General features: G+C 38.2%; 3 protein-coding genes across 12 annotated transcripts; 1 reads left to right on the top strand and 2 right to left on the bottom strand.

The window, feature by feature from the left end:
- Window positions 1-291: 291 nt before the first annotated feature.
- Window positions 292-5,314, top strand: LOC112178543. Of its 9 annotated transcripts, none has more exons than XR_005803694.1 (7): window positions 292-449; window positions 819-1,244; window positions 1,475-2,233; window positions 2,856-2,908; window positions 3,010-3,087; window positions 3,616-4,050; window positions 5,024-5,301. XR_005803694.1 is itself a non-coding variant. In XM_024316690.2 (5 exons), exons 2-5 carry the CDS (start codon window positions 843-845, stop codon window positions 3,622-3,624), a joined length of 1,248 nt encoding a protein of 415 aa, XP_024172458.1. In that variant the 5' UTR covers window positions 292-449; window positions 819-842; the 3' UTR covers window positions 3,625-5,314. The 9 variants fall into 9 exon arrangements, 3 of the variants coding, with proteins under 3 accessions (XP_024172458.1, XP_024172460.1, XP_024172456.1); XR_005803695.1 differs by having other exon boundaries at window positions 2,856-2,905; XR_005803693.1 differs by lacking the exon at window positions 2,856-2,908 and having other exon boundaries at window positions 3,616-3,771; window positions 3,857-4,050.
- Window positions 5,315-6,106: 792 nt separating this feature from the next.
- Window positions 6,107-6,490, bottom strand: LOC112178080 (chaperone protein dnaJ 20, chloroplastic). The gene has a single exon (XM_024316291.1). It carries the CDS (start codon window positions 6,488-6,490, stop codon window positions 6,107-6,109), a length of 384 nt encoding a protein of 127 aa, XP_024172059.1.
- A 7,963-nt stretch (window positions 6,491-14,453) lies between these two features.
- Window positions 14,454-16,455, bottom strand: LOC112175271 (non-specific lipid transfer protein GPI-anchored 31). Of its 2 annotated transcripts, none has more exons than XM_024312940.2 (3): window positions 15,936-16,455; window positions 15,807-15,833; window positions 14,454-14,838 (listed from the first exon to the last, which is right to left on the bottom strand). In XM_024312940.2, the coding sequence occupies exons 1-3, from the start codon at window positions 16,285-16,287 to the stop codon at window positions 14,693-14,695; spliced, it is 525 nt and encodes a 174-aa protein (XP_024168708.1). In that variant the 5' UTR covers window positions 16,288-16,455; the 3' UTR covers window positions 14,454-14,692. The 2 variants fall into 2 exon arrangements, with proteins under 2 accessions (XP_024168708.1, XP_024168707.1); XM_024312939.2 differs by having other exon boundaries at window positions 14,454-14,874; window positions 15,936-16,449.
- Between the last annotated feature and the right edge of the window lie 490 nt (window positions 16,456-16,945).

The following is a 16,945-nucleotide window of genomic DNA, read 5'->3' on the forward strand; positions in this document are numbered from 1 at the left end:
GAAAGTTTTGTGATCCTATTCAACTATCTTCGGTGAAGAGTAGTCATGTGGAAAAAATTGGTATTGCTATCACCTTCAAGCAACCACTTTAGCCTTGACCGTTGTTGCCAAAATCACACCTTACTTAACTCACTTAACTAAAAAAAAAAAAAAACAGCTTCTCATAGAAGGGAAGTAGGTGTCCTATGCGCAATGCGCATCCCTTTCAAGTTGTCTTGAGACCAACGCAAAAAAACGTTTTAAAAAAAAAAAAAAAAATGGCGAAACTATAAAATTCAAAAACAATTTTAGTTTTCTCATTCTCACGGTTTATCAAACTTGCTCCTCCCAATTCCAAGTTGGCAATTCTCAATTTCAGAGACTCCAAATCTCTAATTGGTTCTGAAACACAACAGATCGATATCAGTATTCTTTTCATCCCAATCGAATTTTGTGACATCGCAAGGCAGGTCAGTCCAATCAATTCCTAATTCCAATTTCCGTTCTTAATTCTCTGTTCCTTTGCTTTTATGTTAACTTGGATGCGATTGGATTATGTTTTTGAAGGATTTTTGTGTTATTCGTATGCTGCGAAATCCAATTCTAATCATAAACTACGTATTTGGGGCTTTTGCTTAGTTTGGTTCAGTTTGATATACTCTGAGGCTTTAGATTGAGTATTTGGTAATTCTGGTTGTTGTAATGGTTAATTTGGTACACTCTTTCACTTATTCACTGTGAATTTAGTTATTTGTTTTTTGCTTTCATACCGTTTATGTTTTTGTTGGAGTTGTTGATGTTGGTTCTGATTCATAGATTTGAATTTTTGGTTGTTACAGGGTCTCAGGATCTTACATAGCAACATGAGATTCAAGAAAGGGAGCAAGGTGGAAGTACTAAACGAAAAGGAGGGGCCTTCAGGAGCATGGCAGTGCGCTGTGATTATATCAGGCAATGGACACACTTACGGTGTTAGGTATGATTGGTCTCCTAACTGGGAAGGTCAAGCAGTTATTGAGAGAGTCCCGCGGAAGGCTATTAGGCCTTGTCCTCCGCCTGTTCAGGGTGCAGATTGTTGGGCAGTCGGTGATGTTGTTGAGGTCTTTGATGTTGGTTTCTGGAAGATGGCTAACTTAGTGAAGGTTTTTGATGAAAACTATTACTTGGCTAGGCTGCTTGGATCATTTGAGGAGTTTAGAATCCACAAATCTAGGATCAGGGTGCGTCAAGTTTTGAAAGATGAGGAATGGATTGTTATTGGAAAGGTAAATATCTATCTGGGTCACTTTAGTTTTATGCAATATAATTTTCCATGGTACTTAAGTCTGTTAATAATATGTGCAACGTATAGCTTCATGTTTTTTCCCTTCTCAATTTGTTTTTTTATTTTTTTTTATTTTTAAGAAAAATGAACACTTGTCTTTGAACTTACTAATATATTCCTGTAGTACCCTTGTCGTTGAACTTACTAATATTTTTTTGGTTTCATTTGCAGGGTCTGGGATCAGCTTACCACAATCATACGAGTTCTCCAGTCTCACGAATGAATTTAAGAATAAAGCTGCCCAATGGAAATGATTGTTTACCTCCTCCGGAAAACAATAGTTGTGAGGATTCCCATATTGTCTCCTCGGCGTCATTAAAGAGACCTTCTCAATGTTGCTCTCTTTATACCGAAGCATATCCCCGAAAGATAAGAGCTATTGAGAAAGAATCGGGGCGGCAACAAGTTTTCTCTCGGTCCCCATCTTCCTTGCTTGAGAAGGTAGATGCTGTTGCTTACCCAAGAGAAAATCTGGCTGAAAAATACGTGCACGCTTCCTTTATTTGCCCTTCCACTCAATATTGTGAAAATGAGAAGCGAATTTTAAATGGTGCCAATTCATGTTTTGAAGGAAGCTCGGATGGTGTTTTTGATAGTGATGCATGCTCTATTGAATCTGTTGGTAGTTGTAGTGTTATTAGTAACAGTTCAAATAAGTTGTCCGGGTATAATCTAGCCGGTCACAGTGAAGATGAAGATACCCTTTGTAGTGATGCAGACTCTTTTTCTGGTGGTGCTGATGTGCAAGAATTTAATTCCTTTCCTCTGAAAGGGGATGTAACAGCAAAAGACTCTAGGTCGGAGTTGCATGCTTATCGCCGTACTCTAATGTTAATGCATGCTTCAGGTTCTTTAAGTTGGGAACAAGAAGATTTATTGACAAACCTCCGTATGTCCTTACACATTTCCAATGATGAACATTTGATGGAAGTAAGGAACTTAATTTCTGCTGGAACAAATTTTTATGTTAGTTAACTTTTACTGCCTTTTCCGTACTGTAAAAAGTAGAATGAATTGTTACAGCCTAGTTGTCCAATTTGTAGAGATTGAAACATGCAGAATTTGTACTTTGGGAATTATGTATCTTAGCTCAAATAGAAGTGAATATTTTCAGGTTCACTATGGCCTTTCTTTTCTTGTTATGCTAATCTTAGTTCCGGGTCTGCCGTGGTTTATATATGTGAAATAGTGAAATGTGGGTTTTGGAAATTTAGTATCAAAAACCAATATTTTAGATATTTATTTTTTATTTTACTATTTGTCTCCTTGAGACCTTGTACTTCTGTTGTGGAAGAACTGGAATATCCTTTTCACCTATGGATGATTTAAACTCTCTGTGCCCAATATATTTGTTAAGGCTCTGTATTATGTGATTACAGGGGGAAGACTTATTGACATATGGTTTTGGCTATTCTTATCTGGGTGCATGTTTTTTTATTAGGAAATATCTCTTTGTGGATTTTTGTTACAATAGCGTGGTTTCCTTGTAACTATGTGAGTGCATGCTTGGCACCATATCATGAATCTTATTGATGGTTCCCTGCATTTTCAGGGCCATGGTTGGGAGGCTTGGCATGCCTTGCTTCCAAAGTTCTAAAGATGGTGGTGGGGTTTTCCATCTTAGTGTTTACGATGGCACTATCTAGTCCCAATTTTCTTCTTATATGGCAAAACTGAGCCACATTTTCATTGTTCTATTTTTTCAGGTTCTTAAATGTGGTTCAGTTTGGGTCTCCTGGGAATTGTTGACACATCTTGTGCCAAAGCAGAAGAGAACTGAAAAGGTTCCAAGACAAACTTCATACAGTTTAGCTGGTTTTCTTTTAGTGATATGTCTTTGTATTTCTATCATCATTGCATTATTTTACTCGACATACTTTTCAAATTAAAATGCCGAAAATCACTTTTCTTTCTCTTCCTTTTTTTTTTTTTTTTTTTTTTTTTTTTTACACTTTTCTGAGTATTTTATTTGATAGATGGGGTGTTCTGGATCTTCCGAGCTTGAACGTATTTTGGAACAAACTTTGATCTTTACATTCAGTTTTGAGTTACAAACTAGAACTTTGTCCGTGTTGATTGTAAGAGAGTTGTGATTTTAGAAGGGTCTTATCAAAACAGCTTTGGGATATCCAAGTCTCAAATTGAAACTGTTGTGAAATATAATATTTAGAATGGCATCAGGATTTTCTGATGAATTATTAAAAGCAATTTTTAAGTAGATCGGTTATAAGAAAATCACGATAATTTTCGATGTTTATGAAATTATTGTGGAACTTTTTTAATAGATTTTTTGCCTGTTATGATACTAGCAGTGCCAATAGTTCAATATGAAAATAATGTGTCATTGGCCAACCAAAGTGTTGCTAGAGGAAGAGGAGGAATGATTGCTGCTTGCAGCTCAGTAAAATGATTGGTAATTCAATTCAACCAAGCCTTCGTCACTACTGCATAATATTATTTGATTCAAGGTAAAGCACGAAATCCGTTGAATTTTGTTATCAATCCTTGGTTAAGTTTACAAAATGACAATATGTGATGTTCCTTGTGTGAGAGGTTGGTCTTGTACATCCCATACTGTGCATCCTGTTGGATTTTGGCATGCTTATGAACTGAATAAAGAGGTTAAAAGAGGTTACAAGCAACTGCTTTGCATGGCAGTCCCAAGTATTAACAGATTGCCCCCAAATACCTGGGAGTGGGAGAGTATGGCATGTCTCAGCTGCCTTGATAGGTGCTATGATAGACTTGTAAGTCTCAGCTGCCATGTAAAGTCTCTGATGCATCTCTATTCTCTTTCTGTGTCTGAGGTGTCTTGGTTGTTCATTTTGGTATATGTATTGAACATATGAGGTTATGAGTGACATAATTTTGTTGGTCTTCTTTTCCCAAAAGTATTCCACTGTATGTGGTTAAGACTCACATCTGTTCAGAATTTTCTTTCACCCTATGAAAATTTGATTATGCAAGAAATCCAATGTCATATGTTGTAGTTGAGTCTGGGCCCGGTTATTTAAATGACTGATTTAAGAGCCTATCTAACTTTCCTTTGCTGTCCTCAGTCTACATGGTATATATGATACAAAATCATCATGTTTCAGTAGTTGCTCAAAACTGAATGTTAAGAGTTGACACTTGCAACGGGGTTATGGCTCTTTGATGGATCGTGTTGTTTAACCACTTCTTTAACCAAACTTTTTTTATGGAAATGATTAATTCTGCTAATATCATACTTAATTTACCCTTTGAGGCTCAGGCTGCTCTAAAGTTTTGGAACATGCATCTGTGCATAAATTCAAATTTCAGTTATTTCATCTTTATACATGTTTAACCATGACCAATAGTTTGCATGTATTTTGCATATTTTGTGATTTAGATTGAAATTCAGAGTTCTGTTGTTTCCCCTTTCACCACCTTGGACTATTATCATTTGAAAAATAAAGTGCAAGGTTATTATTTATTAGATAGAAGAATAAACATGAGAGAGATGATAAACATCACAGAGGAGTATTTATTCCATAAATACAATTGGAACTTCTGGTTATTCTGGTGTTCAACTTCTTGCTTTTCAGAATTTTTTATCATGAAACATTTAGACCGGTTATTCTGGTGTGCAACTCTTTCTCTGTTTAAAATACAAGATTGGCGAAACAATTGCATTGATGAATGTAAAGGGGGCAAATGTCTGTCTCAATGTATTTAGTGTTTCTTTAACTTAAGCAGGAACAAGACGTGGAAAGTGAGGAGCAGGCCAACGTAAATACTGGACTATCTAATTGGGAGTAACAACTATCCAACTTGGTAAACAACTATTGAACTGAGGCAAATTCTTGACGAAAAGAGGTTGAAGTTCATTTTGTTCCTTGTTTTGAAGAACTGAGATTTCGTTCCTTTGAATTGTTCATATGTTTAGGTGTAAATACTAGATAATACACTTCAATGTTTGAATGAATTGCTTGATATTGCTGATTCAGATTAATTTTTTTTTTTCTTTTTGGCAAGATTTCGGATTTATATTTAGAACTTGCATGGAATGTACTTTGCCTCTGCCTTTATTTCAGCATTAATTTTAAAGAGGTTTTGATTGACAAACTAATAAACCCCATCACCACCTATTTGGGGACTCCACATACTGCCTAACTGGTAGTCTTGCCAACCTATCGACTATCAGCTGACGATCTCAATGACCGTTGGTAACCTCATAGAGTGATTGGGACCTCATGGACGGACTAGCACCCTCGCCCGCCAACTAGTGATGTCACCAATAATTCGATGACTCATTGACCAACGACCTAAACCACCGGCAATCTTACCACTGAGCCGCGATCAATGACTGGCGAATTCACTTGCCGGCAACCTCACTTATGTCAGCCACTTTATGAATCAATGACCTCAATGGCCGACAACCTCATTGAGCAGCAACCTCAACGACATGAGACCTCAATAGCTGCCGATTTCACCATAGTCCATAGAACTAACAACCTCACCAGTTGGACCTCAAAAACCGATGGACAACCTCCACTTTATACTACTCGTTACCATTTTGGTCAACGTTGAGACTTGAGAGAGTGCTTAAGATGATTACACAGTTTATGAACTTGATCGAATCAAGTAATTTCAGACGATAAGTTCATTTCAAGACATACTATGATCAAGTAACTATAGAAGTTTGTTTTTAATAGAAGAAGTGGATGTTGTCCCAAGAATTAAATGAATATGAATAAATGAGTACAGTAAAAACGAAATTTAGTCAAAAGCTAGCGCGAGTAGGAGCTAGCACTAGGAGTAGTCCTAGCACTAGTACTACTACTCCATGGTTGAAACATGTTCTGCCCTCCTGACTCTGCTAGCCCAGGATCCTTCCTTTCGTGCCATACGGCCGTTCGATCTTCTCTTCAACTCGAGAATCTGTTGTCGCCATTGCAAATTTGGTCCAACGGTACTCATATCCTTCCTGAATTTATAGGTAGTACGCCTACAAGATGAACTGCATGATGAATTCGCTGTCAAACCCAATTCATAATCGTACTCCTCACGCAACACGGGATCCGACAGCGTCTTGTATGCCTCATTCAGCTGAACAAACAACTGAGTCGACTCCTTCATCGAAGAATCATCAGCTCGATGATCCACAACGTCAGGGTGGTACCGGAGAGCCATGCTTCTGTAAGCTCTCTTTATGTCATCCATGCTTGTATTACTATTGGGACTCAAACTAAGTAACTTATAGTAGTTGGTTTTTTTCTCGTTTCTTGTATCATAATTAGTAGCTCTGCACGCAACGGAAAACTTACTATAAGTGATAGTAGCTGGTGATGATTTATGAGAAAGAAAAGTATTAGCAGCCAAGCTAGTGTTTAGGGTTGAGGTGGTCACCCAAGTAGTATTCATGGCCAATTAGTAGCTCTTCTGAGTTTTGAATACAAGAAGAAAGTGGGTTTCTGCTAGAATATATAGAGAAGTGAACGAAGGGTATGCTCTGTATGGATTCCATAGATCAAATATATTTTAGTAAGGATAAGGAAATGTGCAAATTAGAATATGGATGAGGCCAGCGTTGAATTGAAAGGAAAGAAAAACAATTGCGTTAACTCCTAGACCCAACGCGTTTTCGCCCTAATAAGCATCGACAGATAATATGCCACTGTTGATGTTTGAGGGTGATTTTTTAGTTTTCAAGTGTGCAGTTGAGTCATAAATTGTTGTCTTGCAATCACCATTTGTAACCACTAATTTGAGAAGATAAATGATCACCTGAGTGGGACTGAATTTCAGAAACAGTTTATATCTAACAAAGTACCTATTGATTTTATGAATTTTTCTACACAATTCATCATTCAAGTAATATTGTGTAGCTCGAATGTCGTCGGTAATCTTTGCCCTGCTTTCCCTGATGAAGGATTCCCCAAAAAGTTAAGGATTAGTAAATTTGAAAATAATTTTTCTGTAATTCCAACCTAAGGAAAAGAAAAATGAGAGTTGCGTTGTAGTTTTTTTAGAGTAAAAATAATTTGATTCAACTCAATCATAAATCATACATCCAAGTGATAAGAAAATTAATACCATGAGAGAAACAACATGAGATATTTTGCGTAAGAAATATTCAAACTCTAATCACAATAAACGTTTATATGTCCATTCCTGAGACATGCAGGATCACTTCTCATAGTAAATAATTAGAAGATTTGCACCATGTCTTATGCCCCAAAGGCCAAAGCTTAAATAATTAAGAAAATCCTAAATAATTTCCAATTGTTATATAAGGTCCCTATCATTTGAGTTATGGTGCACTTTCAGGCAACGGGATCTACTTGCGTCAGCTTGGGTCTTGTTCGAATATGAGGGGTGGCTCATAACCCAGGAGTTTTTAAAGTTTGAGCTTCTGTCTAGCTCTAAGTTTGGGGTTCTATGTGTAGAATAGCTGTAAATCTTATGTAATTATCATTCTTATTTATTTAGGTTATCATGTAATTATAGGAATGATTGTTTCCTATTAGGGTTAGACTACTCCTCTTGTCCTTGTATATATACCCCTTTGTGGATGAATAGTATTATTATTGAAAACCCTAAAATCAAAGTATTCTTTTCTACTTGGTATCAGAGCAGGTTCAATCCTTTGAACTTGCCTGCATCCTTTGAATCCTAAATCCTGAATCCTGAATCCTGAATCCTGAATCCCAAAGCACACCACAAACCGCTGCGTACCACCACCATTAAAATCAAGCCATCCTTGAATTTTTTGAAACCCTAGAAAAACCAAACCTGAAAAAAAAAAAAAAAAAAACAAACAAACCCCAAAATTCCTCAATGGCCGTTCAACGCCGACCAGGTCCTCCTCCAGGCTTCTCAGGTCCTTCTCCACGCCGTCCTCATGACAAACCAAACCCATACGCAAACAAAAAATGTGTTGTCTGTGGGGAAGTAGGTCATACCAAGGAGCGGTGCTATGAAGTGATTGGCTACCCTGATTGGTGGGACTTCACCAGGAAACCGCGAAAGAATCCGGGCAAGGCGGCTATTGCTACTACAGAGGAAGAGCATCTCGACAATGCCTCCGCTAATGTAGCGCAGTCAGGTATGAAGGGTAAGGCTACTTTGAATAATACATGGATAATTGATACAGGTGCATCTGATCATATGACCAATGACCCTAGTCTTGTGAAAAACCTTAGACGTTCCTCTCAAAATATTGTCTCTACTGCTGATGGTACTCCAACTCCGGTCACCGGAGAAGGTTCTATTGTTGTATCTGATACCTTAACCCTTGAATCTGTCCTAGTTGTTCCCTCACTAGCTTATAATCTCCTATCTGTTGGTCAGATTATTTTAGCACTTGCATGTATTGTGACCTTCTATCCATCTTTCTGTGTGTTTCAAGACATTCTGACTCGGCGGATTCTTGGTTATGGTGTTAGAAGGGGAAAATTATACTACCTGGATCTGACAGAGACTGGAGAAAACCAGAAGCATCTTTTGGGGCAAGCTAATCAGATTAATGGGGTAGAGAATGCAAAGGAAGCAGTATGGTTATGGCATCGCCGTTTAGGTCATCTATCTTTTAGTTATCTTAAGAAGCTGCAACCTCATTTGTTTTCGGTTGTCAGTGATTTGGATTTCCATTGTGACATTTGTGAACTGGCCAAGAGCCACCGCATTTCATATTCACCAAGTCTTCATAAAAGTCCTGTTCCTTTTATGAAAATTCACTCTGATGTCTGGGGTCCTGCAAAGATTCCTTCTCTTTCTGGAGCTCGGTATTTTGTAACGTTTATTGATGATTGCACTCGCATGACATGGGTGTCATTTCTGAAGAATAAGGGTGATGTATTTGGAATGTTTATCGAATTTCACAAAATGGTGGCAACTCAGTATCAACAATCCATCCGAGTGTTTCAGCCTGACAATGGTGGAGAGTTTGTGAATGGCCCTATGATTGAGTTTTGCCGGTCACATGGAATTCGTCATCAAACCTCCAATTCTTATACTCCTCAACAGAATGGGTTAGCAGAACGGAAGAACAGGCAGTTGATGGAAGTTGTTCGTGCTTCCTTATTTGGCATGAATGTACCTCGGTCCTATTGGGGAGAAGCAGTAAAATCTGCAGCATATCTTATCAACCGTACTCCTTCACGGGTGATTGAGTTTCAGAATCCTCATCAGAAGCTTCATACATTTTTGACCATCCCTTCTATGCCTAATTTGGAGCCCCGGGTGTTTGGGTGCACAGCCTATGTTCATATTCCCAAGCCTCAACGCAACAAGCTTGATCCCCGTGCCCGTAAGTGTATCTTTGTTGGTTATGCTGACTTCCAGAAGGGTTATCGATGTTATGATCCCCTTACTGGCACTTTACATGTCTCTCTTGATGTTGCTTTTCGTGAATCCGAGCCTTATTACTCAGGGGGAGCTTCTCAGTCTTCCCTTCAGGGGGAGAGAGGTTGTGAAGGGAATCCTCGTTCTATTATTGATTTTGATGTCTTTGAAGACTTGGAAAATTTGGAGGATACATTTGAGGGTAGAAAAAATTTGGAAACAGAAAATGCAGTTGCCGAACAGAGCATTGTGAATTCCGAAATAGACAATGCGACTGCCGAACGAAGTGTTGCGAATTCCGAAACAGAAAATGCGACTGCCGAACAGAGTGTTGTGAATTCCGAAACACAAAATGTAACTGCCGAACAGAGTGTTGTGAATTCCGAGACAGAAGAGATGACTTTTCTGGATAGTTTGAATCAAAATCAAGACGTATCTGAAGCTCACACACAAGATATTCCCCCTTCTACATCACCAACTGAAGATCCCGGTCAGAATGATCCGCCTCAGGTACCCCTAAACTTTAATGAATCTTCTGGGTTAGAAAGTGTCGAACCTAGGAAATCACAAAGGGTTACCAAGGGAATTCCTAAGAAACAATATGAACCAGATATCAAAGCCAAAGCTAAATACCCTATAGCTAATTTTATGTCTAACCATAGGATTTCTGGGTCACATGCACTTGTTATTGATCAATTATCTACTGTATCTATTCCTAGTAACGTGCAGGATGCATTAACGGATCCAAAATGGACAAAGGCGATGAATGAAGAATTGGAAGCTCTTCAAAAGAATGCAACATGGGAACTAGTACCTATGCCGGTTGGAAAGAAGACTGTAGGGTGTCGTTGGGTATTTACTGTGAAGCTTAATGCAGATGGAACTATTAATAGATACAAGGCGAGGTTGGTTGCCAAAGGATACACACAATGTTATGGGATTGATTATGAGGAGACTTTTGCACCTGTGGCAAAGATCAATACTGTTCGGATTCTAATCTCACTTGCAGCAAACAAAGATTGGCCCTTACACCAGTTTGATGTGAAGAATGCATTTCTTAATGGGAATTTGGAAGAAGAAGTGTACATGGATGTGCCCCCAGGTGTTAAGAATTACCCAAGTGAAGTTGGCAAGGTGTGTAAATTGAAGAAGTCTTTGTATGGCCTGAAGCAATCTCCAAGAGCCTGGTTTGGGAGATTTTCAAAGTCCATGAGAGCCTTTGGGTACAGACAGAGCAATTCTGACCATACCTTGTTTATCAAGCGCAAGAATGGTAAGATTACAGCTCTTATTGTGTATGTTGATGACATGATTGTTACAGGGGATGATCCGAAAGAGATGAATGAGTTACAAAAGTATCTGTCAAAGGAGTTTGAAATGAAGGATCTGGGGCAACTGAAGTATTTTCTGGGTATTGAAGTTGCGAGGTCTAAGAAGGGAATTTCACTGTCACAGAGGAAGTATGTTCTTGACTTACTTACTGAAACGGGGATGCTGGACTGCAGTCCAATTGAGACACCCATTGAGATGAATCACAGACTTGCCATTTATCCTGATCAAATTCCAACTGATAAAGGAAGGTATCAACGTCTTGTAGGAAGGTTGATTTATCTTTCACATACTAGACCTGATATTGCTTATGTTGTGAGTGTTGTCAGTCAGTTTATGCATTGTCCTAGTGAAGAACATATGGATGCAGTTTTTCGGATTTTGAGGTATTTGAAGATGGCGCCAGGTAAAGGATTACTGTTTGAGAAAAAGGATGAATTGGAAGTTGGGGGATACACAGATGCAGATTGGGCTGGTGATAAAACTGACAGGCGTTCTACATCTGGGTACTTCACTTTTGTAGGAGGGAACCTTGTCACTTGGCGTAGCAAGAAACAGAAAGTTGTAGCCAGATCAAGTGCAGAAGCTGAATTTCGAGGTATGGCACATGGAGTCTGTGAAATGTTATGGATTCGTAATGTCCTGAAAGATCTAGGTTACAAGCTTAGACAACCTATGGATTTGCATTGTGATAATAAAGCTGCAATTGAGATTGCACATAATCCAGTTCAGCATGATAGGACAAAGCATGTGGAGGTTGACCGTCATTTTATTAAAGAAAATCTTGACAGAAAGGTTATTCGTTTTCCATTTGTAAACTCAGAAGAGCAGTTAGCTGATGTTCTTACTAAAGGAGTGTCCAGGAAGATATTTGACAGCTCAGTTGACAAGTTGGGCATGATAGATATCTATGCACCAACTTGAGGGGGAGTGTAGAATAGCTGTAAATCTTATGTAATTATGATTCTTATTTATTTAGGTTATCATGTAATTATAGGAATGATTGTTTCCTATTAGGGTTAGACTACTCCTCTTGTCCTTGTATATATACCCCTTTGTGGATGAATAGTATTATTATTGAAAACCCTAAAATCAAAGTATTCTTTTCTACTCTATGAACATAGCCAGTGTCTACGATGGTGTCGATCCGGGGAGGACTTGGTGGTTATTGTTGCCAAGCATCTTATTTTCTAATCAATAGCTTTAGTAAGGAGATTTGGTAATGTGAATCGATCATATTCTGCTTAGTCCTGGTATATGAAGCAATTGCACCTTGTCTTTATCATTTTGCGACTAGATAAATACAATGAATATAAATATGGTAAACAGCCAAGAAACGACTTATTCATATCCCAACCTAAACATGAAGCTAGAACACAAAAGCGCATTCCTAACTAGTTAGTGGCCTGTCTAACATTTCCTTTGATTGATTTCATATTGCATGCATTGTCCTAGCTCATTAGGGCTTAGCCACATAAATGCCTCTATGTTTGTTCTTTTCTTCTAACCATGTTTAAGCATTATTGACCGGCACAAACTTTTCATTGTAATGAATCTTTTACTCTTAGGATTGGATTTTGTTTCAATAAAACTATTGACGTCTTCAAAAAATAAAACTGCACTATTTTTAGCACCGTGTCACAAAGGCCACTCGGCTCATTTACCAGAAAACACAATGGTGAGAAAATAATTAAGGCGAAAACAACTTCTTAACCATGGCACAGCAATATTTGAGTTGTAGTTTAGAATCTTTGTAGATAAAAAAGTTTACCCGTGTAAGTTAGATTTGTCATATTGAATCCGATGTGAAGAAAAATAATGCATGGATTATCAAATTACTTCTCAATGTAAAAAATGCATGCGATTGCACCAAGAGGAAAGGAAAACGGCAAAAACAATGCAGTCAATGCCACAGTGTACCTCTTGGCTTCTTCCCTGTGTAGTCTTGTTGCTGCGCCCACCATTCACATCATTGACATATTTAATAGTAATCTATACATATACAGGCGCATATTAAAAAAAATCGATACTATTGCATTAAAATAAATAATTGTAGCTCAAAATGTTGCTATTGTTCTAGGAAGGGGAAGCAGCAGAAAACAAATGGGTTGGCGGTGTACTGGTGTTTGTGTCAGTTTACACAATGACAGAGGGGAACACCTCTTCTTCTAGGCCAGCTGAAACTTGGAAATTTTAGTCTTTGTATGCTGGATGCTCCTGCATTCTATTCTTGATCGAGTATGATGCTCAAGCAGTGTTGTCTCTACTCTCTGGTGTGTGAGAATTTGACCGGCACCTAACCGAGGAAGCAAGAGGTTGCTCAACCAATCTAATCTAGCGTCTTGCTTTTATATTTCTCGGTTATGCAATGTTGTTAATGCTGTAAGACTTGCTTTAAGTTGTTTTGATGTGATTATATGGAAAGATTTCACCTCGGAACCGTGCGATAATTAAACATTGAGGTGGGTGATGGCAAATGATCTAGGACAGTACTAATGGATCAACCAACACTTTCACTACTAAATTTTCAAACCGAAAAATGTATATTGCACCAGAAATGAAATGAAAACGGCAACAACAATGCAGTCAAATACCAAATACAAATTTCAAACTAGTATCAGGAGTGTATTAGGGGTTTTGGTCTTTAGTTTTTGTTGCTTTGTTTTTGCTGTATGAAAAAAAAAAAATACCACATACTAATTTATACTTGTACATATACAAACAAAAATAAATAAATTAAATTATTGTTTATTATTGAATTAAAATAGTTGAAGGCCATGATGTCCTTTTGTTCTGGACTTCTAGGGAGGGGCAGCAGCAGAAAACAACTGTTGATGGTGCGTTTACCGAGTGACAATGGGGAAAGCCTTGCTGGCCATCTCCTCGACTAGGCCAGCTGAAACACCGCTGTACAGTTTCTAGCGTGTGAAGAATTCGACCACCACTTATTTTTTGTCTCATGCTCTTATTGCCTCTGCTATTGTCCAGTAAAAATTTTGAAAAATATAGAACTACTAGTTCTAAACTCGCACACGTGGCGATTGGTCATTTGGTAGCCGGACCACTTCAGAGGGTCATGCCAAGACAACCTCCAAGTGAAGAAGCAAAATTATTGCGCAACCAAATTGATCAATTGCTTTTATATTTCTTGATTATGCAATGTTCATAATGTAGCACAACTTCGGTTTGAATTGTTTTGATATCACGGCTTGGAACTCTTGAGCAACATCCTATTCTGTAATTGCGTTCGAGTTGTTCTGATGTCATGGTTTGGAACTCTTGTGCAACATCGCATACCCATGTCAAACAACATGCTAGAAAGAGGGTAAATTTTCAGTTCTCCTTCCTAGATCCACTAAATCATGCTATGTATCACAACGGTTTTGTCTTCACTTGTATCGTTAGGTGCCTCTCTTATAATCCATTGAATAGGCTATGAGTATCTGGATGTTACCATCATAACCATATAGGGTCCATAATATTTACATTGAAGATACCAGAATAAGGAAAGTGTTACGTTCAAATATCAACTGAAAAGCGACCAGAAATATGAGAATAGGTAGATAGTAACATATTAGAAAACCATGTCCAACCACCAAACAGGTCTCAAGTGACCAAGAACAGAACACATGTTAAAAACTACTTCAGTAACATCCCGAATAGAAGAACTGCGAACAGAACTAATGCTAAAATGAACATCACAAGTCATCACTCTATGCTCTCAAAAATGGCGCTACATGCCACATTTACTCAGAAATAAGGCAATGATGCAACCAGAAGACCCAAAAACAGGGTAACTGAACTGAAAAGCATGGCAGAAGCCGAGTTCACTGGAGAAGCTGCAGGTGCTAACACATTCCCTCCGGCAGCTGCAGGTGATTCAGGTGCAGCAGCAGCTGAAGTTGGAGCAGATAGTGGTGAAAGAGTTGCAACTGTCAAACAGCAAATCTTATAGTAACCATCTCTATTTTGTAATAGACAACTGCTCAACTATTATTACAGATCCCTATTTTAGCACACAATTAAGCAACAGATTCATAAACAAAGTGTGTTATAATAATCACACATTTCCCCCTCTTATAAACTCCGCTTTACATGCAACAACACATTACAAATGCATTGCGTGTGTTGGTCCATCTAGAACATAAGAAACTAATCAAAACATAGACAGATGGTAATTTAGAACTGATGGATCGATTCAGATCAAAACAATTTAGGAAACCAGGGAATTGTGGAAATGAATATCTTATTAAAGAATACATATTTCAAGCCTGGTATATGAGCTTTGAGTCAGGTGGAATGAGGTGAGATCTATGAATCTATCCTACAAGAGGTCTATGAAACATGATCACATGATCAATGTCAATTTGACTATGAACAAACTAATACTTGGAAGCAACTAATTTGCCAAAAATTGAAACAAAACATACGGTGTCAAGTGGTAATACTAAAATCAAAATTTCTCTTGAAAGTATAAAAAAAAAAATTATAATAAATCAAAATCCAATGTTTTGAAATCAGAGAAAAGAATCAGAAATTTTAGTGCATTTGAAACTTCTATAACCATCAAAGCTCAGACAGACAGATAGGTGTGAGACTCAAAATCTGCCAAGTGACCACAAGGGTTGTGAGAGCATTACAATATTCTGTCTCGTACTCTAAATTAAAAAACAAATCCATCAATTTCTTGAAGACAGGAGTATCCTGTAGTCTACAGATCAGGCAAATTCCAGAAGCAAATTACCTTAAACAAATCAAATGAATGCAATACTTTATTCTGAACTAGATTCACAGTAAAGAAAAACAAAACAAAACAAACAAACAAATCTAAGAGCAAATAAACTAGTTAAGAAGAAGAACATACCAGGAGCACCAGCAGGAGAAACAGACACTGAAATCCCAAAAAAAAAAAAAAAAAGATGGGTCAAAAATCTTAAAACCCCAAATCTTCAGAAATATAAAATGAAAGATAGAATAGAAATGGAGGACTGACATCCACAGTTGGTGGCGGAGGGGGCGGAGACTTTGCAAGCGGCGGGGAGGGACATGGCCTTAGTGATGTTCAAGACGACACCCAACTGGGCGCTGCTCTTGAAGGCCTCACAGAGACAAGCGGCGTCAGCTTTGAGCACAGTCTTGAGTCCAGTGCAGCAACTCCCTTCCGGCTTCTCGGCCTTGCTGCCGTTGGAGACAAACGACAAGCAGTCCGCCATGTTCAGGATCAACGACGAGCAGTCCACGGCAGGAGCAGGGGCGCCGCGGGAGGAGGCGGAGTGGCCGTGGACGAAGCCCCAGACGGCGACGAGGAGCAGAGCGAGGGAAAGGGAGAGTCTTGAAGGTGCCATTTTTCTTGAGTGAATCAAAAAATGGGGAAATGGGGATTGCGGTGGTGGTAGGGAGAGAGAGAGAGAGGAGTTGGGTTTATATAGAAACAAGGGAAGTGAAAATGGAGATGTCTTGGTTTGTGGTTTTGCTGAGAGTAAAGTTAGGAGGGAGAGGGAGAGAGTGAGAGTGGGAATGGGAGTGGGAGTTAGTGGGTGTAATGAAGTGGGATTGTGTACGCGTCTATCGTCGCCTACTGTTTCATTTGTGTTTTTTTTGGTAAGAGAGAGAGTCCAAACTCGAAGCAAATACTTCTACCAATTTTGAATCATGGTAGTTAAATTTTGTTATCTAAAAACAATCAATTTCTTTTTTCAAATTGAAGCAATTCTACCAATTTAAATCAATTTGTTGTGATTACCTTTATAAGAGGCATTGTTAACGGCCACCAAAAATTTTGATATAAATATCCTCTAATTACGTATGGTTTAATAGGAAGAGTAATAATGTCAAAGAAGAATGCTAGCAACATTTCCCTCTAATCTTTCCTTTTCTACTTTCTCCATTCGTTGCATGCCATGTGGATTTATTTATGATTACAATGTATGTATTTACTATCTTGAAAAAACAACTAATTTCATTTCATATTTTACCCTTATTTATGTTTGACCTTATTAAATG

Source organism: Rosa chinensis, chromosome 7 (assembly GCF_002994745.2).
Source record: "Rosa chinensis cultivar Old Blush chromosome 7, RchiOBHm-V2, whole genome shotgun sequence".
Classification (NCBI taxonomy): Eukaryota; Viridiplantae; Streptophyta; class Magnoliopsida; order Rosales; family Rosaceae; genus Rosa; species Rosa chinensis.